This window comes from Galleria mellonella, unplaced genomic scaffold (genome assembly GCF_026898425.1).
Source record: "Galleria mellonella isolate WM207_F2 unplaced genomic scaffold, CSIRO_AGI_GalMel_v1 utg103, whole genome shotgun sequence".
Lineage (NCBI taxonomy): Eukaryota > Metazoa > Arthropoda > Insecta > Lepidoptera > Pyralidae > Galleria > Galleria mellonella.
In genome coordinates, this window is record NW_026441966.1 from 4,354,261 (window position 1) to 4,378,926 (window position 24,666).

Here is a 24,666-nt window from a genome sequence, read left to right on the forward strand (position 1 = left end):
AGATACAATATACTCTATATAGTTTTAAAAGTAAATGTTAAGATTTTATTTTACTTTTAAAAATAGATAATTGTTCTCTCAATCCTTATTGTTAGAAACATAATAAAGATTTTCATTAGAATATTCCATATACATATGTATTATACTAGAAAAAATATAGTACAAGTGTTTTTAGTTATTTCTATTTTTTATTGTTTTACCCAAAGATTTCTTAAAGAAAAAAAATTGTAGCGTTATTACGTTAATTCACAATGTAATGTCAGCAGTGTAAATTTATTGAAAAATTTAATTTTGACTTCACTTTAACCCTAAGAACAAGGTTCAATTACGGTAGCCTCAACTTGACATATGTTGACATAGACATAGTGTCTCTCTCCAATCTGTGTTTGACATTTCTCAATGAGCTAAATAAAATAACCTCTTATTATTTCTCTTCTGTTATAACTTTTATCTCTTAAATGTATAAATGCTCATAGCAGGAAAGAATATTGTCTATTGTTTTCTATAATAAGTATATTTATATGTAAGTACGAATTTTTTTCTAACTATAGATATGCTAAATTTTGGTGTTTTTTGCTCGCACGGATTCAGACTGCTAACAAATTGTCATATTTGTTAAAATTTAAAAAAATGCCTCTTATGTAATAGCCGCATTGTTATTATTAAATTTTGTAAATAGAATATGATAGCAGTTTATAAAGGTTTTGGGTAATTCTAAAACGTATTTTCTTTTTTTATCAGTTAAAGTAAAGGTGGTAATCGTCCATATAATTGATTACATTAATATGTTTCTATCATAATAAACTTATTTGTTTATTATAATTATGACAAATGATTTATATAATAATTAATATAATTGAAACAGAAATTAATTAATCTAAGAATTGAAGGTTCTATCTATCTATCTATATTTATACCAGTAACAAGTTTTATGTTATTAATCAAATAGGTATTACTTTACAATTACTGATGTGCCAGATCATCTATAATGTATATTTGTCAATATGATACTATGAATATAGATCATTAGAGCTTACATCTACAAATACAGATATCTATGGACCTCAACTTTTAAACATAAAATGTTGTAATATATAGAAAAGTAATAGAGACAGACATATTTTGTCTCTCATATATCTGCAAATATGTATACAAATATGGATATCTGGCACATCAGTACTTATTATCATTATGTATAAGAGAATTTTTTATTGTACGTTTCACAATTATTGATTAAAGTTGTAGATGGTTTTAAATATAATTTTACTAATACATATAATAAAAATTTAACTAGACAATAGTTGCACATTGGATTGCACATTTAAGAAAAATTAATATGAGTGGTAAGACAGTAAGAGTGATATGATAAGAGCAATAGAAGCTAAAGCAATAATTTTCAAAAATTTTAATTGTTTTTTCCAGTAATTTTTACATGGTGACTGTACAAATTGGATTTGGTATTTGAAGGTTCAACCTAAAATCTTAGTCTTTCATCATAATACATAATCTAGAAGATTTCTAATTGATTTTCCTATTTCTAAAATCCATATGCACCTTTAAAAAATCATGCAGAAATCCCAATGTAAAATAAATTAAAATATTAGTTATCTTCCAAATCCTATTTTTTCAGATTTATCTCAAGATGTTAACTTAAGCAGTTGTGTTTTAAAGCAATATGTCCTATATAAAGGTGCTTCATTGCACCTTATGTTTAAAACATGGAACTATAGGGCTTTCTACAAAATCAGTGGTGTTGAAAATTGGGGTAAGTCTGCTTTTGTTACCTTATATCTTAACAAGTGGGATAAGAGATATTATTTACAAGTCTTTCTCCATCCATATCCAACCCACACCTTATATGCCATGCTGATGCCAGTGCTCTAACCAGTTGAGCTACCGCATCACTGGATTCCAGTTCAAAACTAATAACTATTATTATTATTTCTATCATATATATATCATCAACTCACAATTAGTAAATTTCCGAATATCTAATCATATATAAAAAATGTTTAATATTTTACAATGATTTTAATTTTATTATTCTTACTATATTAATAAGTAATGCACTTAAAATATAGTAAGGATGTTATTTTTTATTATATTTCCAATATTTTAATTTTTATAGTAAATCTGTGTGTCCATCTGTCTTAGGAATCCGACTTCAATCTGTATTTATTTAAAAGAAAATATTTTTCTAAATTCTCTTTATCATTTTAAATGTGTTTTCAGAATGGCACTGTTGCACAGCAAATCGCTAGAATATCAACATCACATAATTGGAGGAGTCAGTTACCTCTCACTACACAATCACAGACATTACCCTCCACGAAGAAAACAAAAAATGTGCTGCAAGACACAAGGGTTTGGAAGGAAACCCCCTCGCTTGATAGAAAAGAAAATTTTGGACAATACTGTATGATGCTATCCAAATTTAGATTGACTTGTAAGTACACATAAAAAACTTAAATGTAAAGAATACCTATAATATCAATTATATGTATGTATAATTAATATTATAGGTATTCTGTGGGAGAATGATGTAATGATCATGCAAATAACACATTATCTAATACTATAAAGAGATAATCCTGTTTGAGTCATCATAGCCTGAACTTAGTAGTTTTGTTGCTAAAATCTAAGAATTCATTTTCATAGTACATTAATTATATATAAAAGGGTATCAATGAAAGAAAGGAAATAGATGTTTGACAGTTACTGTAGAAATCTATTAATTTTGAAATTAATATTATTAGATATTGCTTCTGAGCAAAATCAGCTTCTACATTTTTCTACATTTTCAAATTACAAATTTTTTATGATACCAACAAAAGAATAAACTCTACTAATTAAAAAAAAATTAAATAATGTTAAAAATTACTAGAAAATGAAATGTAAAGTGCTAATAAAAATATATATGGTAAGTAAATTTTTAAAAATTACACACATACATTACAACCAAATGGAAAATCTCATTTTGTAACTTGCCATAAAATTAATATTTAGGTTTCTGATATATTATAAACATATTTTAATTAATATTAAACATTTCAGCTTTAGTAGTAATGACATCGATGGCGGGTTACGCGCTAGCACCAGCTCCATTCTGCCTCACCACATTTGCACTTTGCGCTGCCGGCACGGGCCTAGTGTCGGCTGCGGCGAACTCTATTAACCAGTACCACGAAGTCCCCTTTGATGCTCAGATGTCTAGAACAAAAAATCGCGTACTTGTGAAAGGCCTCTTAGAGTAAGTATATTAAAGATTACTTTAAAAAAAATATTTTACTGGTATTCTTCTATATACTTTAAAAATTAACTTACCTTAGCTTGTCTGTGTGAATTATGGTAAAAACATTTAAACCAGTAAATTTTATTCAGATCTATTAAACTATTTAAGTGTAATTGATTAACAAGATATGCTGCGAATGGTAGAGATCTTGGTAGTGTTCTTGTTGATAGGTGGAAAAACCTAGAGGAGCTCAATGGATATACAAAATAAAATATAATAGAAAAAAGGTATATAAATTTAGTTTTATATAATATTAGTTTCCTGCTTGGACTTTACACAAGTGTACTTATGAAGATTCAAATCTTCCCCCTCGCCCACTCTCTTTTTATATTTTTTTTTAACTTATTTTTTTATTCAGTTATCTTTCATACAAACCTTATCCTGACAATTATAAACACAATAAAAAAGAATTAACCATATAGGTGCAGTGGTTCTGAAGTAACATGTTTACATACATTCGACAATTGATTTTTATTAATATCGATTTCTTTTGTTTTAGGCCTGTCCATGCAATAAGCTTCGCGGGAGTGACGAGCGCGACTGGTTTAAGTATACTATATTTCGGAGTGAATCCACTGACCGCAGGGCTCGGTGCAGCCAATCTTTTCCTTTACACGTCAGTATACACTCCTATGAAAAGAATGTCTATACTGAACACTTGGTTGGGATCTGTGGGTACGTACATTGATCTAGTATAATTATGTTATTTTCAAAACGTCTATATAGTCATATGTCTATATAGGACGGACGTCTATATAGTTTATGTAACAGAAAAATAATGAACTCTGTGTTTTTTTCCCGTTTGCGGCAATTGTGTCAACTTCATCCGGAAATATATGTATATAGACATAGAATAATCATGTTTGTCTTTTATACTTCACATATTGAGTAACAATAATAATATAAATGTGCGTTTTTTATAATGAAATTGAAAGCTGTTGAGATAATATTTGTACAAATCAATAAAATTAAAAACTTTGTAGTTTTTAATTTTGTAATGAAAAATTATATGAATGCCCCAATATCGTTTAGTTACAATTTTATTGTATTAGGTTATTATTACTAATAAATATTTCTATTGTTCCAGTGGGAGCCATACCTCCATTAATGGGGTGGGCGGGTTGCACGGGTAACTTGGACGTGGGTGCATTAGTGCTGGGCGCTATACTGTACTCCTGGCAGTTTCCGCATTTCAACGCGCTGTCGTGGAACCTACGGCCAGACTACTCGCGCGCCGGCTATAGAATGATGGCTGTCACTGACCCAGGTATATATAAAAACTCTTATTCTCACCTGGAGTTTATCAATCCTTATTACAAGTCCTTGTTCCCCAAAAAATTAACCACCAACTTCAGTCATGACAAAACCAGTTAATTTGATTTAAAAATTAAACTACTGAATTTTTAAATGATGGAGTTCTGAACTAACAAACAAAAACAATAACCAAATTAAGAATCTCCTCCTCCTTTTTTGAAGTTGGTTGGAAGTTTTGAGTCACAGTATTTTATATATAAATAGTACTAATAAATAGTTCACTCTACAAATGTTTTAAAGAAACTGTTAAGTATGACAGTGGACAGATGTAAAGGAAGGGAACGGCCGAAGAAAAAATGGATGGCTTGTGTGAAAGATGATATGCATAAAAAAGGAGTTAGCTCAAAAATAACGGTTGATAGGGATTTGTTGAAGAGAGAATGAGAAAAGGCAATGCAATAATGATGATATGTCTCGCCCTTTAAATTGGAATACAAGGTCGATTTTAAGATGCAATTTCTCTAAACATATCTCTTTTAATTTGAATTACAATGAAATCTTTATTTCAAGGACCAAAATGAACTAAATTTGCAATAGATTTGCGTCAAAATTATTGTAACTTTAATTCATGACGGTCCATAAACAGTTTTTTTTTATATTAGTTGTTAACTGTCCATTGCTGAACATGGGCGTCCCCCATGAAGGGGGTTTCTGCCAGTAGTTGCCACGCTTGGCAGGCCGTAAAACAGTAATTTGCCGAAACTGTTAAATTAAAACATTAGGATAAGAGATAGGTTCAGGGAACTGGCTTGATCCACTGAAACTGCGCAGAGATGTTGCATCTCTGTGCATCTTCTACCGAATTTATCATGGGGAGTGTTCTGAGGAATGTTCGGATTGATACCTGCTGCTGATTTTCACCACCGTACAACCCGCCACAAACTAAAGTTTCATCCCAATCATCTGGACGAGTGGCGGTCTTCCACCGTGCGTTTTTCAAGGCACTTTTTTCCACGCACAACCATTCTTTGGAATCAACTTCCAGCAGCAGTATTTCCGAACCGATACGACAACATAACCTTCAAGAAAAGAGTATATTCCTTTTTAAAAGGCCGGCAGCACACCTGCAATGCCGCTGGTGTTGTGGGTGATCATGGGCGGCGGTAGTCACTTACCATCAGGTGAGCCGCATGCTCGTTTGCCCCCTGTGTTGTAAAAAAAAAAAAAAAAAGCCGGCTCCTCAAAATCGACGATATTATATAGTATTTATATATAAAGCTATATTATTATATTATGTAATAATAATTATTTTTTCAGCTCTATGTAGGAGAGTCGCTCTCAGGCATACAGGAATAATTACCGCAACTTGCTTAGCGTCACCATACCTCGATGTTACTAATATGTGGTTTGCGCTTGAATCACTACCTCTAAATATTTATTTTATGTACTTAGGTATGTATATTTTTGTTTCTGATGCATTATTCTTTACTTTGTCATTGGATATCAGATAAATAATGGAGAACAGTTAAAATATTGAAAGAATTTAAGTAACAAAATAAGAATAATAAAAAAAGCTCCCAGTCGGAAATTGATGAATATAAAAAAGAAAATAAAACTTTTTTTTAATTTTATAGGAATTCTGAATTGTACTCTCTTGTGCTAACATTGTGTTTCTCGTACCTTACAAATACGTTGATACTACTTGGTATAGCTTAGCATTTATTTTATAATTACTTTTTGCAGCGTGGCAATTCTACAAGAAATCGGACAGTGGCAGTTCGAGAAAATTATTTAGATTTTCTCTGATACATCTACCTCTGTTGATGGTATTAATGTTAGTCAATAAGAAATATTGGAGTTCAGCCGATATTCAAGATCAGAAGGACTCTCTCAAGTCACAGGACCTGAGTAAGGTCCCTGAAGCTAGGATAACAGTATTGCTGAGAGGGCCCGTGGTCGCCGCGCAAGAAAATCAGTCCTAGATAATCTACATACCTGTAGATTTAGTATATTTTATTTTGTAAATAGTGTACAATTTAATTATGTGATGATTCGAAAGTGAGTGAAGAATTTGGTATAGTCCAATAAAGTCTGCTTTTAATTCTATAGTTTAGGATTTATTATTTTCCTACTGTGCAGAATGTACTATAATAGTCTAAAATCTAACAATATTGAAGGAATTAAAAAACTTTTTAAGGAACATATATCAGGATGTAGTAGTACCATTAAGATGAGACTCTCTTCATTGAAACTTATGACCAGATACATAAAAAATATGCAGTCGAAAATATAACCTCTTCCATTTTCGAAGTTGGTTAAAACGTGAATTTGCGAGCCAAACAATGGTAGAAAATATTTTTAAATATAAAGATTCTAAGAATTTCAAACTTTATGGTATTATCTATAATACTAAATAGACATAAAAGTGGAAATTATCGGACTATACTAATAATTATGTTATAATCACAGAACATTTTTTTTTTTAGTATTGTGTGACCAATTATTATGTAAATTGCTAAGGATTTCTTTTTAATGTTTATTTATTATTTTTTATCTTTAAATTACGCAGCAATCTATTGTAAAAAATAATGGTTAGAACAGTACAAGAGTGGGATATCTAAAAAGAAAACTATAAAGAAATCGCCTGGGCGTGATAATAGGTGCTTACTATCCCCCTTCTAACATTTAATATTGTCTTATTTAAATAAGTTTTTGACCTAAATGTCTACAACTCACACAGTACATATTACCACATTTTGTTCTGTGATTAATTAAAAACACATTTAGATAATATTTATTTTGCATAGTCGAATGTTAACTTATGAAGATAACTCAGGAATAAATGAAAAGTGCAAACAATAAATCCTTACATTTATTTTGTTGCTTTAATTAAATTACAATTATCGTTGGAATTCAAAATCACTCTACATACATATAAACATTCAGGCAATCAGATTTGAACATTATGCAGACGGACATTGGATAGGAATTAACTCGTTATGGAACTGTCTCTCGAGCCGCGTGTAGAGATTGGAACCCGTATATAATCCAAACAAATTATTTCAGCTGTTTATTTCCTGAAACAATAAGAAATTTGGTGAACAAAGGCTGTAAAACTTTGAAAACTTTTTTGACATTAAACATTTAATACAACAATGAATCTTTCAAATATTATGTTTTGATATAAGACAATATCATATTATCATAATCATATCAGCTATTATCTGTCCACTGCTGAACATAAACCTCCCCCTTGAGGGGTTTTGCTAGTAGTTGCCGCGTTTGGCAACCGCAGTTAGACTTTAAAGATGTTTTAAGAGAGACGTTGCTGCCCATCCCTCGCTCTTGTTATATATTAATAATATAAATATGGTATGTTTTATCACAAAACTTTTTTAAAAAGTATAAAATAGTACATGCCCCTCTAAACTAAACGCATTCGATAATATACGGAACAAACTTATCAGTCATGACCACTATTACATACATAACCTATGTATCATATGTGTGTCCCACATGTGGTAGTATAATCTGGGTAATCATATATGGTAACCGACGTACTTTGCTTTCTTGGGGCTGCGGCCGTGTTCCCGGCTGTCGTCGCGGGAGCGCTTGTGAGATTTCTGATCGCTTGAATGCTTCTTGTGGTCCCCATTAGACTTGCTATGTGATGACTTGTGGTCGCTTGAGTGATGAGATTTGTGGTGCTTATCGCGATTCTTTGAGGGACTGAAATAAATTTAGAATATTTCATAAAACCCAACTCTATTTATACAGAGTAAAATTGAAATCGTAAGCATCCTTCCAAGGTAGTATTTTTTTTTACTTTAATAGGGGAAACATACAATACCTAAAATATAGAAATGATTAATATGAAAAAAATAATAAATAAATGACATTACTAAAAAAAGAAAAAAATAACAATTTTTAAATTATTTTTTCCTCTTTAATTAAACATATTCTACTAGTAAAACATTTTTACTAAAGAAACATGGATTGAAAAACGACACAGTCTCGAGTCTTCCATAATAACGCGGCGCGTCTAGATTATTAGTATAGAAAGCTAGGACAATTTAGTTACATTTGTTTCACAAAATTTCTCTCCTGATATATTCCATAGCATGGGTAGATTTTCAGTTTTACGAACTGCTAACAATTTCGACTGTATAATTTTTTTTTATACAACTTAGAATAGCAAACAAGCTGACGGCCCACCTGATGGAAAGTGGTAACCGTCGCCTATAGACATGAGCAGTACCATGGACATAACAGAGTATACTGTTTCGCTCATAATACCCCCCCATCCGTTGCCATTCCTGAGGACTCAAGTGTTATTCCTCCGTACCCTGTAAATTCACACCTTATCCCACTCTTCAAACCGAAACACAGCCATGCAAACACAACTGCTTCACGGTTGAAACACGAATAGGACAGAGGTACCCAAGCAATCGACTTTTGTACAAAGTCTCCCTCTGGTAAATATTATTACCTGCTGCTACTATGTTTAGATGGGCTCTTATGACTCGAACTCTTATGACTGGAACTTTTGTGTTTGTCATGTTTGTCGTGTTTGCTCTTCTTTCTATTTCCCTCATCCGAGCCGTACGAGCGAGGATGGTCGCGACCGCCCTTGCGTTTGCGGTCGAAGTCCTCCCGGTCGTAGTTACGTTCCTTCTTGTCTTCTTCGGCCGCCTCGCGCTCTAAATCTGACCAATCCTTACCGGATTCCTCATCTTCCTCTGTAAAATAGAATTAGTAAGTTTTTATTTCTATTTGGTCAATAACAACCAGGAATAATGATAATTTAAAATACAATAGTGGGTAATTGTGTAAGTAATAATGATTACACGTTGCATATTTATATTCATATTGTTGAATGGAAAAACGCTCGTTATGTCTAAATATAATAACATTCGGTCTTCTTGCTAAGTCTAGGTTCTTTGTAAGTTATGCAGAATAAACTAAGTGCCAAAGAGTCCTTTGAGAGGGTATTAAACACAATACGACTATGAAAATTTCATAATTCGTGTTTTTATTCAATTGCACGTGCCAATCTTAATATATAAAAATCCCGTGTCATGATGTCCGTTAACTCCAATTTTGGAAGAAGCTCAATCTAATTAACAAATTTTTAAGATAGAACAAAAAAGAACTTTAACTTGAGAAATTTTTTCCATACAAGAAAAAATGATTCACCTTCACTATCGCCTGAACCAGCAGACTCGTCAGAAGCCTCCGAATCATACTCTGAATCGTCGTCGGACTCCTCCTCCGACTCGGCGTCCGTCGGCTCATAAGCATCGTCTTCCTCCTCCGAATCTTCCTCCTGCGAACGATAAAGTCATGATCGCATCTATACTACTATTATAAAGAGAAAAAGTTTTATTGTTTGTAATTGAGTTTGTCAAAAACTAATAAAACGATTTTTAAAATTCTTTCATCTATAGTAAACCAAAATAGTGAGTGACATATGCTGTTATTATTTTCTATCTACTTATGCGAAACCAGGGCGAATCAGTAGTCACTACCTCACTAGACAGTATAAAACAAAGTCGATTCCTGTCTGTCTGTCCCTATGTATGCTTAGATTTTTACAACTACACAACGGATTTTAATGCATTTTTTTAATAGATAGAGTGATTCAAGAGGAAGGTTATATGTATAATATATGCATAATATAGTAGAGAAACACTTATAATTTTAGAGGTTTCTAATGTAATGGGAAGCCGACGGCGATATTTAGTATCAGCATTGCACCCGTGTGAAGCCAGGGCGAATCACTAGTTAGTAATAAAATCACTCGAATCGTAAACTTACTGCCATTTCTACGTATTTATTAATATAAAATGGTTCAGGCAATAATACACCTAAGGTCAAAGTCAAAACCGAAATTTCTACTAACCTGTTCAGCATTTTCAGCATCAGATTCCGGGTCTAAGAATGACCAGCCACCGTTGTCAAAGAAGCCTTCAATGTCGTCGGTGATGGTCTTCATGACTTTCGTCCAGTTCAAAGACTGTATACCTTCAGAGTAGCGGATGTCGCACGAACTGTAAACGAAGTATTATTACTGTGCTATTTACTATTATCAAAATATTGCACATATAAAAAAGTAATTGTTTGCTAAATATCCCGAACAAGTTTTTTTTTTTTTATTATTATATCGAAAACGAAAATTTCATATTATAATTCATACAGTAAACTGTATTTAAATATATCCTCTGCTCATAATATAAATGTAATACGAAGATTTAAGTCCCAGTAAGCAGTAACACACCTTTCAGATCAGAATATAAGTTTTTTACTATTGATGGGCTCCGAGATTGATCACTATCTCACCTGATGGAAAGTGATGAATTGTTCTAAGGCGGAGCTCACGGGTCTATGCGAAAAGACATATAGGGACTATCAGATAATGTACTCTGTAAATAGCTGAAAGCTGTCGCTCGCATCCTGGAGTGGGCATCAGAAAACTCTAGAGTACGCGCAGCCCACCCGACCCCCATCCCCCTTAAATATACCTATGGCAAGCAGATAAGTCAAAAGAGCCTGTGCAGATTTTAATAGTAACTCCTGAAGTGAATTGATGTGATTGTTGCCTTTTTGTGCCTTGACTTTGGTATGGGGAAGGACATGATTAACTTTTTACCTTGATTATATCGTCATAGTCGTAGAATACTGACGGATCTATATATGTAATATTCGTCAAATCCGTCAGTATTCTACGACTATGACGCTAATAATATATTCATGTAATCAAGAAAGTAATAAACTCACTTGAGCCATTCTTTGACGTGATCCAACATATTCATAGGGACAGCGTTTACCATTGCGACTTTCTTTGCATAATCTTTGAACACAAACACCATATCGAAATTTTTGAGGTGGAATTGTACTCTCTCGAAATGAACCAGTTCTACATCTTCGAGCGCTATGACAAATGGCGGCCACTCGGTTAGGTTGACGAGTGCGCCTGATGTAGGTTGCAAGAGGACTGTGCTGCGGAATGGTGCACCGGGGAAGCCTAGCTCTCTGTAAAACAAACCAAACTTAGTGCTTAATTAATATTTCTTTTTTATACTACTTTGAATGGCAAACAAGCTGACGGCCCACCTGATGGAAAGTGGTAACCGTCGCCTATAGACATGAGCATTACCATAGACATAACAGAGTATATTGTTTCGCCCATGATACCCCCCATGCGTTGCCATTCCTGAAGACTAAGGTGTTATTCCTCTGTACCCAGTAAATTCACGCCATATCCCACCCTTCAAACCGAAACACAGCCATGCAAACACAACTGCTTCACGGTAGAAACACGAATGGGAAAGAGGTACCCAAGCAATCGACTTTTGTACAAAGTCTCCCTCTGGTATACAAATCACGTGTCAATATGCACAATTACCATAAACACTAAAAAAAAACAATATATTTTTTTCCTTTTTATAATCTCAGTATATCTATACTAATATTATAAAGAGGAAAGATTTTATTATTTGTTTGTTTGTAATAGATAAACTCAAAAACTATTCAACCGATTTTTAAAATTCTCTCACCTATAAAAAGTTATATTATCAGTTAGTAACATAAGCTACTTTCCACAATTGTTTCTACCCATGCGAAGCTGGGTTGGACCGCTAACTAAAGAATAAAATAACAGCAGAATAAATACAATAAAAAGATGTCTCAAAATACAATCAAATCAAAAACATTTCAACAAACGATTGAAAAAATGTTCATCTATCACATATTTATTCATTTATTAGTATAAGCAATTTATAAAATAAGTTTCATGGATCCTAAGTATTGAGGGGAAGTGAATTAACCTGAAGGGTGTGTCGAACTCCACTTCTTGCTTGGTCATGTTCTCGACACGCTCACAGAAACTCTTAAAGGCGACCTTCAGCTTGTGACGCAGCTCACGCTCGCTCTGTTCGGCTGCCAGGTCGTCGCGGTCGTGCATGTGCTGGTGTTTGCCTAAATCTGTCGTAATCTCACCCACTTCTGTATAAAACTGCACGTCTACGTGTTTCTTTTTACCTGAAATTGGAATATACGTTAAGTGACCATAATAATCATTTATTTCGAATTACAATCCATATCGTAACACGATATGAACTATGAATAAGACTTACAAAACTGTGTTGGTAAAAGACAATGATTATCTAGTTCATGTAACTTTGTCCAATTCCAGTTGCACTATTGTGAAAGGCATAAAATTGAGATATTAAAAAACACTTACAACATTAAAGAATATATAGTTGTTAAACTTCATTATTTTCGTTATTTATATATATCATTACGACGTATTAACAACAGACGAAAATATTAGCTATTTCCTAATATGTTTATAATTAACATACCATTTCGATACTTAGTTAATATAAAACATGGTGTTATTTAAAAAATAATATATGATGTTTTTTTGCATATTCCTTCTCTTGTATTTTTACCCCATCGCTTCACAAAAATCAAATTCCCCTTGATGGGAATTTAATTTAGACTCACAATATTTTATTCAATAAAAGATAATCTTACCAAACATAATAGCATGCTTCAAATGAAAATGCAACAATATAATCATTTCTCCATCACACGGCTGGAAGAATGCGTTCTTTATATTGTTGTACAGGATATCGACTTTGTCGCCTCTGACTGACGTGAACCGGAATCCGTTCGAATGTGCCTCTAAAGAACCACTCATTCTCTTTGTGACAATATTGGGTCTGATGTACAGATCTTTCAGTTTCGGGTTGCCTTTGCTTTGTGAGAGAACCAAAGTGTCTTGTTTCACTAAATCTTCTTTCTCTCTTTCCTCTGCCTCTCGCGTTTTAAACTTTTTCTGTACTTCTTTGATGAGTCTAAAGCCTGTGTTGAGATTCGAGGACGGCGGCGATATCTCGCCTGGTTCTTTAGTGTTTGTACTTCGGTATGTGCTAAACAACAAAAAGATAATTATAACATTTTATTAAAATTTATATCTTTAATAATTTTAAATATTTTATTTTAAATATTTTATAATTAATTTAGTTAAATTATATTAAATATTTTATTTTAATTTATCTTTAAGTGCCTTCACATAGATTTTCTAGAGTCAAATAGAATAAAATTATTAAATAGAATAGAATTGTACAATATTTAATATACAATTTTTTAATAAATTTTATATTTTGTAAATAACTCTAAAGAAAAGCAATATGATACAGTATGCAATCATAAAGCAATATGATACAATATGAATAATATATAAATAATATATGAATAATAACGCATTTAAAAACTACTTACACTTCTTTTACAAAAGTAGCATCTGGTTGTGCATAGTTTCCTTCGTTTCTCCCCATTGTTGCTCCAGGGTGGAAAAAATTAATCCTGAGGTACGTGTAATCGCCTTCTACCGATTGCGATATGTTTTTTATCGTTGAAATATGGAATGGTACTGGTACGCCGAATATCGGCAGAATCACTGTCTCATACTTTCGATCTGAAAATTTTACATTTCGTGATCATAATGAAATATTATAAATTCATATATTACTTCAATTTTCAGAAAACATGACAGTAAGCACTACTGTAACACTCATTTAATTATACATATAAACTAATATTATAAAGAGTAAAGATTTTATTTTTTGTTTATTATATTTTTTTATTTCAATAAATTCAAATAATATACAACCAATTTTAAAAAGTCTATTATATATAGAAAGCTATGTTAAAATGGATAGTATTAAAAAAAAAAAACTATACAACACTTGACTCGATCGCTAGTTTCTATATAATAATCTATTAAGACTAAAAATCCACTCACCAACATACAATTTAAGTTCCTTCACTTCATTCTCTCTGGGCATTTGACTGACACTCTTATATGAAATTGTACTTTTCCTAATCTTTTCTCCATCTTTCCCACTGGACTGCTTGGCCAAACGTTCCTTAGCTTTTTCGTTCAATGCTATGGCGAGTTCCCTTTGGTGCTCCTTGCGTTTCTCCTCTGATGAATGCTCTGTGCGAAGCTTCGATTCGATAACAGCTGTCCTTTTGCCTCTTCCTACAATTTTATATATTATTAAAAAGATTGAATTAAAGCTAAGAATAATATATATAAAAAACTAAATTTAAATGCGCGCGTTATAGAATAAAGATAATAAAGTTAAATGTCCTCTATTCAAATAATTTGTAAATTGATGAAAATGATTTGAATAGGACCAAATCATATTATTACTCCATCTGATAGTATAACAACACGACTTATAAATTTTTTGATGAAAATAATACATGAACATGTTCAATTTTATAATGGTTTTTAGGCGTATATTCATATATGAGTTACAATTCGTTACTCGTATTTCTATGACAATATGTATTCAGACAGACATTGAACTTTATTTATATAAACATTAGTACTTAATTTTAATCTACAATAGCAAATAAATTGTTGCACACATGTAGCATTACAATTAAAACTCACTACATGCAATTAGTCGCCAATCTAATACAATAGAACTCACCTCCATTCTCTATCCGTCCACGATTGCATGTAAGTAAAAAATACATAAATAACTGACAACATCTTCAATATTTCAAATAATCAGTAAGTTTCACCTAAAATCTTTTCCTTGGTATAGGTGAAGTATACTATTAGAAAATGAAAACTGAATCACATAAATTATAAAGTACTAGTCATTCAACTGGTACTGTAAACTAAATAAACACTGACTCGAGAGTCAACATTTGGAGTTTTATAACAAATGTGATTAAGTTTATAAATGCACAATTAAATAAAATTATCAAATCTATTTAGCTTTACATGAATATTGAAGAAAGAGTACATTGTTCATTAAAAGGAGAATGAGACAAATTACTAACAAGTTTGCATATAGATTTAGACCTCGAGTATTATAGTTTGTCAACAGTTTAAGTGGCACTCCTGTGCAGTGAAAGACATGCGGGGTACGAGGTAAATGGGTAGGTTTGCACTTCCCTTTTCCATTACACTAATTTTACTTTTATTTTCTATTTTATTTTTTAACACTCCGTCGTCTTTTAGACTTGATTTGGAGTACCGCATATAAAGTTAACGGATTATAAGGGAAGGCTGGGAACCACACGAGTTTGTAATCTGTACCATCTCCCGAAATATACAATAGTGTTTTTCTACATCTTTACTACATCTATAAAAAAAATATTGGGTACAGTCAACTGAATATTATTACAATTTATATTTATATTAAGACAGATTAAAAAATATTGAACAGAAATCTAGCTTAGTATTCAGTTCTGTAATTGTGTCTCAAATTATTTCCACTTTAATACAGACAAAGTACTAGGAAAGCAAAAAGTATAGGTGATAAATACTTTATCACTTCTTTCTGCTTCCGCTTTCCTTGTAGCTATAATTACTATCAGTCATACGCTATTGTGAAGGGCCAAAAATCCCTAGTATGACTACGGTATTCAATAATTACGTTGGTCATAATTCATATATCCTCTTATTTGAACCACTATATATTAAAAAGCTATGGCTGTTTTCTTAGAACTAAAGAAATAATGGTTTACTGTATTGTTTCTTTTATTATTACTACCATTATCATTAAGTTTTTTATACCACTGATATGGTAAATAAGCATACAGCCAACATGATGTGTAAGCAGTTACCATAGCCTATGAACGCCTGCAATACCAGGAACATTACACACACGTTGCCGACCCTGAAGAAACCTCTTTACCCCTTTTTTGAAGAACCTTTTTTATTGATGTAGTAAAAATGCATTTTCTGATTAAACATAGTAAAAAAGATAAATCTTTATTTAAATTTTAAACCATGCTTTACAACTTCTATAACGACATGAGAAATATTTTTTATTATTTTTTTTTCTATTAGTCATATTATTGATTAAAAAAAGGACTCAAAGTTGGCATGTTAACTGAAATCTATATATCTATTGATTTCTGTTAAATTAAGCTTCAATCACTTGCAACCACAATCTTTACAACAGCAATAGTCTTTGCCATTGGATTTTTTATTTTTAATCCTGAAGCAAAAAAGTCAAATTAGCTTTTAAGTCGCAACATATACATAGGACTCAGCACTTACCAAGTATCTCAGTCTTGTTTTCCTTTTCTTCCTCTTCTTCTTCATCATCATCCTTTAAGAATATACCAATATTCTTGATCTTCTTTTTAGACTGTGTGAGAAGGGAAGCAGGCTGTTCCTCATTTACCAACACTGTGTCACCAATGAATAGTGCATATGTCTGGAACGTAACATTTCATTATCACTAATTATCAATTAATCAATTTTTTAAAACGTCTACAAAGTCACTTTCACATTTATAACATTTGTGAAGGTAAAGGATATAAAAAATATACAGTTATACTTCAATCCTTTTAGGATAGTAAGCATTTCTCAGTGAGAATATTATATAATAGAAAAATATGGGAATAGCTCCATGCTATTAATAAAATATTAATAAAAGTGAAAGTTTGTAATAATGATTGGATGGATAGATGGACAAATGAACAGATAGATGGATGTTTCACACAAATTTACTGAACAGATTTGAATGAAATTTGGTAAACAGATATGTTATATCTTAACATAGCACATAGGATACTTTAATAACTGATTCACGCGGGCGGAGTCGCGGGATACAGCTTGTAAAGAATAAATTAACTATACATTACTTAGATACCCACTATGGTGAAACAAACATACTGACCTTTCCTTCCTTATCAGTAGCTACGCTGTTTTGCAAGTTAGCCAAGCCAATGTTAATGTTAAACACCATGCCCTTCTTAGCAACAATTGAAGTTTTTGGCCCAATCACAATTGAGCTTTCCCGAAACTCTATGCCCATGGCAAATCTGAAGTAAAAAATAAATAAAATAAAATAAAATGAAGAATTGCAACCAATTGCAAACATTGCAAATGCATTGAATAAAACTTTTGTATTATTTGAAGATATTGAAAAAATATTTAATTATAATTTAAAACATATAAGAACTTACCCAAATGTTTTTGTAAGATTATCCACCAGATTAGGTTTTTCTTTCTTTGCTAGTGCCAAACCTGCCTCATACACTGCTGACAGTTTTGTACCAGCCACAAGGTGTTTCATAACCTCTTCTTCCAAATTCAAGAGGAAATTGTAATTACTCTGAACTTCGTCAGTAGGATTGACCAGCAATGTACGAACAATGTTAGAACAATATGACTTGTATCTTGCTCCTAGAGAACACACTATAGCACCAAAATGCAAATGATTTTTATCGGATACAGCACTGAACTTGAGACTATAATTTCCCCCTGACTGTATAATTGGTGGATAACACATATCAACTTGACTTGTATCTACCCCTGTGACATATTTCTTATCTGATATCGCAGCTTCAACTCCCTCCGCAAGTTTTGAATGTTTCACTTTCTGTTGATATGAAATTAGTACTTTTAATAAAAATTCTGTAAGCATATAGCACCTAATAAAACAGGTAATAAATAATAACATCTAAATATTTATAGATAATATAATATAGTAGCTTACACTTATCCACAATTTTATACATTAAAAATATTTAATAAAATAAAAAAAAAAATTAAATGCTCATAGAGGACATAAACATTTGTATGTGCATGTGCACAATATAATAGATATAAAATGTATAAATTTTCTATTTTACTAAACATACCTTATCTGAATCAATGATTTCCATAATTTGGTCTTTTAAATATTTTGTAAAAACATCAACAGTCACCAAGCAAGCCTTTTTCACTGTGATTACTTCTGGATCTTCTTTGGGTGCCATAAGAAGAGCAACTGATGAACTGATATCAATATTTTCAAATTTTTCACCCTTCATCGCTGTCTTCCAACTTTCACAGAATTCACCAGGATAATTATCTTTAGCAAATACACCTAGAGACTTTCCTGATTTTGATTTTTTAATTTCTTGTATAAGTTTATTGAAGTTCTCTTTATCTTTGTCATTCTAGAAAAAAATTATATAATCGTTGAATAGTAATTAATTTTTAATAAAGATTTTAATAAGGAGGGGAAATTTATAATTTTTTATGTAACTTAGAATGGCAAATCAAGCGGATGCCCCATGTGATGGAAACTGATAACCGTTGCCTATAGACATGAGCAGTATCATGCACATAACAGAAATTACTGTTTCACCAATGATACCCGCCATGAGTTGTCATTCTGGAGGACTAAGATGTTATGCCCCTATGTATATTTAAAAATACTTACTCTATCCCTAATAAGAAGTTTTGCTGGAGGTAATTCTGTTTCATCTTTTCCATTCTCAATTTGTCGAAGAAATTCAATTTTCTTTTTACTGGCAAGGAAACACATGCTGTGCTCTGTGAGGACTGTTATTGTATCTGGTAACTCATACCCAAATAGCCATGTCTATAAAAAAAATACAGATACAGAATACATTTATTTAATCTTATAGATAAACTAGAGGGAAAGGCATTACATTTGGGGTCTAACAGCCTCATTGTCAACAATATACCCTATCAGGTCAACCTCCATGCTGTTCACCCTGTTACTTTTTTGAATTCATCATGATGGGCTCATCAGATTTAGTCACTTAGCTCACTGACTTACTAGGTCAGTCGGCTGACTGACATTTTTCATTCTTGTCTTTTATTTCTCAATGGTGCTCCACTGGTGTGATGGCACAGGCCATTCCATTTTCACCCACAAAAAATATATATAACAAAGTTTTTATTACTTATAATAGAATTGTAATTCCATCTACTCTAATGGTATATGCTGGTGTGGTACCAGTGAGGGATAATAGGTGGGAATGAAAAGGTCAGTTAGCCCATTGTGATGAATACACTTAAAATTTAACATGATATTTTCCAGGAAGACCACAAGGGTCTGATAGGACCTGATAGGGTATATTGCTAGCAATGGGACTGGCAGACCACATTACTAACAATTCCTTCTTCCTTTATATAACAAAGTTGTAATTAGGTGGTCTGTATGTTAAACAAAAATTCAAATGAGGGTGATAACAACAAAATCTTTTATTTTTTATTTTTCTTTGTCTACCTGTATATTTATTCTGATTTGATGCAAAAACTACTTGACTAAATTAAATGTAGATTTCAGTTGTATTTCTGAAGATGTAACTTATAATGTTTATTTTAACATAGGATTTATAAGTAGATATCTACTTCCAAAATACACACATACAAAGTTACAGACAAAATCTAGGTATAAATAATAAAGGAATTAACAAAACATATTGTTTAAGAATTTGGTTGGTTGGAAACACATTGGTTGATTTCAGTATAGTCACAGATTGCTTTAAGACATATATAAAAAGTCAAAAAAGTATTCAAAAGTCATTTTGAAATCGTATTAAATGTAAAGCGTAATATATAACATAATACTATAGGTATAATTATAAAATAACACTGATGAAACAACAAAAATGCTAAAAATTACTTTTTATTATTCAAACAAGGATTTCTGAGTAAATAATTACCAACATAATGATTATATTTCATGCATATTATTACTACGCAGAAAATATACTTCTGTTTCAATATGAAACGCTAAAAACACGTTTCTATGCATGTAAAAATAACGAACCTGTAGTGCTGTTGATTTGCTGTAAAGAGTATCTTCATCCACACCAACACACGATACAAGACAATCGGCTTTGGCCAAAGCATCCTCGCTTTTGGGATCAGCTGCAGCAGCCTGAAAATAAACCTTATTAATTAAAAATATCAATGAGATCTTCAAAAAGCACGAACACAACCAACCTTCCATGCTGCATACAGCTTTTTCATGCGACGGTAGAAAGTTTCCTTATCAAGTGATATATTTGACATTTTTTAAAGTAAAAGAAATTAAAATTACTAACAATATCTTATTAAACGACTCCTCAAATAAGAAAACTTATGTATAATTTAACATTACAGCTTTTGACAGCAAACAAGAATGGCGGGCGTCAGTCTCAGTGTGACCAGATGTAATAAATTGAATTATTGTGTTTTGCTTTCTATGTAGTTACTAAAAACTACCACAATATCTTTATAGTAGTTTTTAATTTTAATTGTAATATAGATGGAGCATAGTTTGTACATAATATTTTATTAATTGTATTTACAAAATTATCAGTGTATTAGAAAGAGATAAACATATAAAAACAAACTCATTTACCGTGCGTATAGATAAACCACACTGTTGGTATTTTTATCTGTGCGAAACTGTCTGTCACATCAAATTAATCTACAGTTTTCAAACTGTTTTCATGTTTCTTAAAATTTTTATTGCAATTTAACTTTATTATTTTTGTTTATCCGACTTTCAGATATAAGTGCTGAGACGACTAAATTAAATCCAATGCAACAATTAAAATCAATAGAACTAATTTATTTAAACAAAAATGTGTTGAAGAGTCTTACGCAAAATAGAATTACCACTATTAAGGATTTCCTTCATGAAGACCCCGAAAAGATAGCTCTACTTACTAAGTTAACGTTCGCCCAAGTTTTAGAAATTAGAAATGATATATATAAAAAATTTTCCGCAGTGTTAATTACTGGCGAAAAATTACTTGAGAAAATAATAAGAAATAAAAAGTTATGCATTGGTATTAAAAGGTACAACAATACAAATTTTAATTTAATTTGCAATTAAAATACAAAGTTTTAAAAAAGCTAAAGTATGAAATTAATTGTCAATATTATCTCTTTTAACTATATTAATCAATAATATTTTTTAACTAAATAATTTTAGTTTAGATGAAATACTCGATGGAGGGATTCCTGTGGGCATAACTGAATTTTGTGGACTTGCTGAATCAGGAAAAACCCAATTATGTTTTCAAATCGCCATTAATTGTGTGAAAAATTCTGAAAACAATGTACTATATATTGATACAAAAGGAGATTTTTCTGCATTGAGGATACAAAAAATATTAGACACAAATGGGTTCTCTCATAAGGTTTTTATTTTTATAATTATGTATTAATATTAAAATTTGTGACATCATTTTCTTATTATTTAATTATTTACTTTCAGGATATGGCACTAGTATTAACTAAAATAAAAGTTATACGTATATGGAGCATGGAAGAATTGATTGAGTTATTAAAAAAAATAAAAAACAAGCAATGTTGTATTGAGAAATTAGCTTTAATAATAATAGATTCACTTCCTTGTTTGATGTTTCAACACTTAGGCGACTCAAATAAATTGGGTAAATATTCACTATTACCTGTAGGTAGTATAAATCTTTACCAAATTTTATTCAACTCCATTTAGTAGTTTTTGTGTGATAGAAAAACAATGTGTTAAAAATACTTTAGCATTATTTACATTTATATCTTCTATTTGGTCATACTATAAAGTTATTAATATCAGTTTAACTATAAATATAGATATAGTATGTTTCATAATAAAACTGTTATTCATTGTGATATTCTATAGTTGTACATTCATGTAATATATAACTTTTGTTTTGTTGATATTTTTATTAAAAAAAAAATATTTTAATTACAGGTTTGACATATCTAAACACAATGGTAAATTACAGCAGATATTTGTACAATGAGTTTAATTTATCCATAATATGTGTTAATATACAAACACGATGGATAGATCAAGATGTTTCTGATCTTGAAGGTCTCCGTATTCATTATTTAAATATACATATACTAAATAATGATATTTTAAGCTACTTACATTTCAACTAAAATATTATATAAAACAAAATTATTATTTTTAATGTTACAGATGATGGAGAAATTAGTTCTATCTTAAAAGAGCCTGGTTTTGTTGAGAAGCGTAATCGCTGTCTTGGAAAATACTGGAAGCACATTCCTACAACAGTTGTTCTATTAGAAAAGTCACAAATGAGTACTGTAGACAATACAAGTGATTTAAATGTAACAGTTATAAAATGTTGCAATATAGAATGTGATCGCTATTGTACACTAAAACTTGGTGACTTTGGTGTAACTTAAAATTTATAGGCTTCTTATCTGAAATAGCTGTAAATCTATAATATTAACTCTTAGACAGGTCATATGTATAGATTAAAATAAACTGTTCACTCTTTTTTCTTTTCAGAATAAAATTCTTTACTAAATATTTGTTAGTTGAGATTGGTCATAAGTAATTTTTTTTTTGTTAGATTGAAAATGGAATGGTGAACCACCTACCCTATCACTATATACTGGCGAGATAGCAATGAATAATTATGTTTCCAAGGAGACCGCGTGAATCTCCCTGACAGAGTACAAAGGCCTTTGACCCAATTAACAATATCCTCATCCCCTTCTTGTAAAGGGATAAAACAGATAAGAGGAAAGAGAAATTTTTGCTAACAACTACAGTCCACTGTGTAATAGTGGGTACCTACAACTGTGAAGAGGCTAATTCAAAAAAGGTTTATTAGTGAGCAGAGCTAAGATACTTAAAGCTAAAAGAAAATATTTTAGAAATGGATTTTGGAAATGTAAGAGAAGTACCTTAGTACTATTGTGTAAGGACGAAAGCTCCTGCTGTTTTCTAACCAAAAACTGAATAAGATTACTTTCAAATGTGCTATTAGTTGCCATCCTACATAGATTAAGAATTTATTTGACGATGTTCCAGTTGCATTGTCATAGTCTACCATAAAATATTTTACGAAAATTCGGGATCGAACTATTAAAAATGTTGAAATATCTTTGCTTCGAACTATTACAGTAGGACTTGTGTCAAACAAAATATTAATTTCCATTTACTGGCCCGATTTTGATATATACAAAAACACGAAATTAAGTTCGGAATTTCATTTCATGGTGGACCCGCAGAGGTCCCCAGTTTTTTTTCATAAACCTTAAAAATTTATCCGGTTCCGATAGAGTGGCAACTACATTTTCATTACCATATTCCCAAAACTCGACAAAAAATGTGAAGATTTTTTTTTTTAATGTATGATTATGGAATGGTAACCCCGGCTGCGCTAACGGTATACGCTGGCGGGGCACCAGTGATAGATGATAGGTGAGGATGAAAAGGCAGGTCAGTTAGTCCATCGTGATGAATACACTTGGAATTCAGCACGATGGTTTCCACAGGGAGGTCGACCTGTTAGGGTATATTATTAGCAATGGAACTGATAATTCGCATTGCTAACAATCCCTTCTCCCCCAAAATGTGAAGATTAGATCTAATTATGGAAATTTGCGTAGCGGCTGAGTTCCAACCACAATAGATTTCGAAATAAAAAAGTATGAATTGATTGCTTAATTAATTGTACTGTGAGTGGATGTCAAAAAAGTGATTACATTCAACTTTATTTATTTGACTTACACGGCCGTATAACCCTATCAAATTCAGATTCAACCTGTTTGCGTATTTTGTACATAAACTGTGTCAAATATATAATCTAGTAATATAAAGTTTTTTATTGACAAATAATTGGCATATTAAAATTTGTCTATACACTAACCTACTATAAATTAAAAAAAAAAAATAGGAACGTATGAACAATATATAATTTTATAATGACGGGGTCACAAGACTTTTATTTAATTTTTTGGTTTTTTCGTGGATCGCAACATTAAAGTCATCGAGAAATACACAAGAAATAATGTTTTATATTATTAGTGTATTAAATGTATGGTTCACCCTTCGAGTATAATTTAACAATGGATATTATTTTTTTATGTAATCCTCAAATCCCCTTCTCTTTTGGGGCTTTGACAGTTTTGGAAAATGGTCACACTACTTTTCAATATTATCTGTGGTTTCATAAGATTTCATTCAACCAATCTTAAATGAATTCAATTTCAATCTTTCATTTCGATTCGACGCACGCCTGTGGGCGATGCGATCATTGTGATGGCACTTTTTATCACTTTTGTAAATTTAACATTTTTATGATATTTATGTTCTTTGTAAGTTTGCTAGTGTAATTCAATTATAATTTATATTTTTGCGTTTATTTAAAAATGGCTAATCAATCTCAGAAAACTGTTTATAAGCTTGTTCTTACGGGCGGTGAGTATTTTATTATATATTACGTGTCGGTGACTTTTGATTTTGCTTCGTTTTTCAGCGATATATTATTTAATGTTTTAACATTTATTGTTA

The 24,666-nt window shown here is 31.3% G+C and overlaps 4 protein-coding genes across 10 annotated transcripts in view; 3 read left to right on the top strand and 1 right to left on the bottom strand.

Annotated features, from left to right (window-relative positions):
• Positions 1-379: 379 nt before the first annotated feature.
• On the top strand, positions 380-7,421 carry LOC113517640 (protoheme IX farnesyltransferase, mitochondrial). Its single transcript, XM_052901484.1, has 8 exons — positions 380-523; positions 1,631-1,765; positions 2,233-2,446; positions 3,055-3,250; positions 3,792-3,967; positions 4,380-4,559; positions 5,864-5,998; positions 6,290-7,421. Exons 2-8 carry the CDS (start codon positions 1,676-1,678, stop codon positions 6,526-6,528), a joined length of 1,230 nt encoding a protein of 409 aa, XP_052757444.1. The 5' UTR covers positions 380-523; positions 1,631-1,675; the 3' UTR covers positions 6,529-7,421.
• LOC113517638 (FACT complex subunit spt16) lies at positions 7,405-20,533 on the bottom strand. The gene is made up of 17 exons (XM_026902387.3): positions 20,340-20,533; positions 20,164-20,274; positions 18,802-18,963; positions 18,236-18,535; positions 17,558-17,973; positions 17,269-17,413; positions 16,644-16,803; positions 14,358-14,597; positions 13,835-14,030; positions 13,085-13,482; positions 12,373-12,586; positions 11,324-11,578; positions 10,449-10,596; positions 9,743-9,872; positions 9,036-9,285; positions 8,108-8,275; positions 7,405-7,623 (listed from the first exon to the last, which is right to left on the bottom strand). The coding sequence occupies exons 1-17, from the start codon at positions 20,406-20,408 to the stop codon at positions 7,617-7,619; spliced, it is 3,369 nt and encodes a 1,122-aa protein (XP_026758188.1). The 5' UTR covers positions 20,409-20,533; the 3' UTR covers positions 7,405-7,616.
• A 115-nt stretch (positions 20,534-20,648) lies between these two features.
• LOC113517509 (DNA repair protein RAD51 homolog 4) lies at positions 20,649-22,674 on the top strand. Of its 3 annotated transcripts, XM_052901587.1 has the most exons (6): positions 20,649-20,740; positions 20,891-21,182; positions 21,319-21,526; positions 21,604-21,781; positions 22,084-22,206; positions 22,318-22,674. In XM_052901587.1, exons 2-6 carry the CDS (start codon positions 20,923-20,925, stop codon positions 22,545-22,547), a joined length of 999 nt encoding a protein of 332 aa, XP_052757547.1. In that variant the 5' UTR covers positions 20,649-20,740; positions 20,891-20,922; the 3' UTR covers positions 22,548-22,674. The 3 variants fall into 3 exon arrangements, with proteins under 3 accessions (XP_052757547.1, XP_026757996.2, XP_026757995.2); XM_026902194.3 differs by lacking the exon at positions 20,649-20,740 and having other exon boundaries at positions 20,773-21,182; XM_026902195.3 differs by lacking the exons at positions 20,649-20,740; positions 22,084-22,206 and having other exon boundaries at positions 20,770-21,182.
• Positions 22,675-24,345: 1,671 nt separating this feature from the next.
• Positions 24,346-24,666, top strand: part of LOC113517637 (TRPL translocation defect protein 14) — a 30,583-nt gene continuing 30,262 nt past the window's right edge. For 3 of the 5 annotated variants that reach the window (XM_026902385.3, XM_052901310.1, XM_052901423.1), the window contains exon 1: positions 24,349-24,573. In XM_026902385.3, the coding sequence (XP_026758186.1) occupies positions 24,525-24,573 (49 nt within the window). In that variant the 5' untranslated portion in view covers positions 24,349-24,524. Of the gene's footprint in view, positions 24,574-24,666 lie in introns of all 5 variants that reach the window. The other 2 variants (XM_052901261.1, XM_052901103.1) reach the window with 2 other exon arrangements.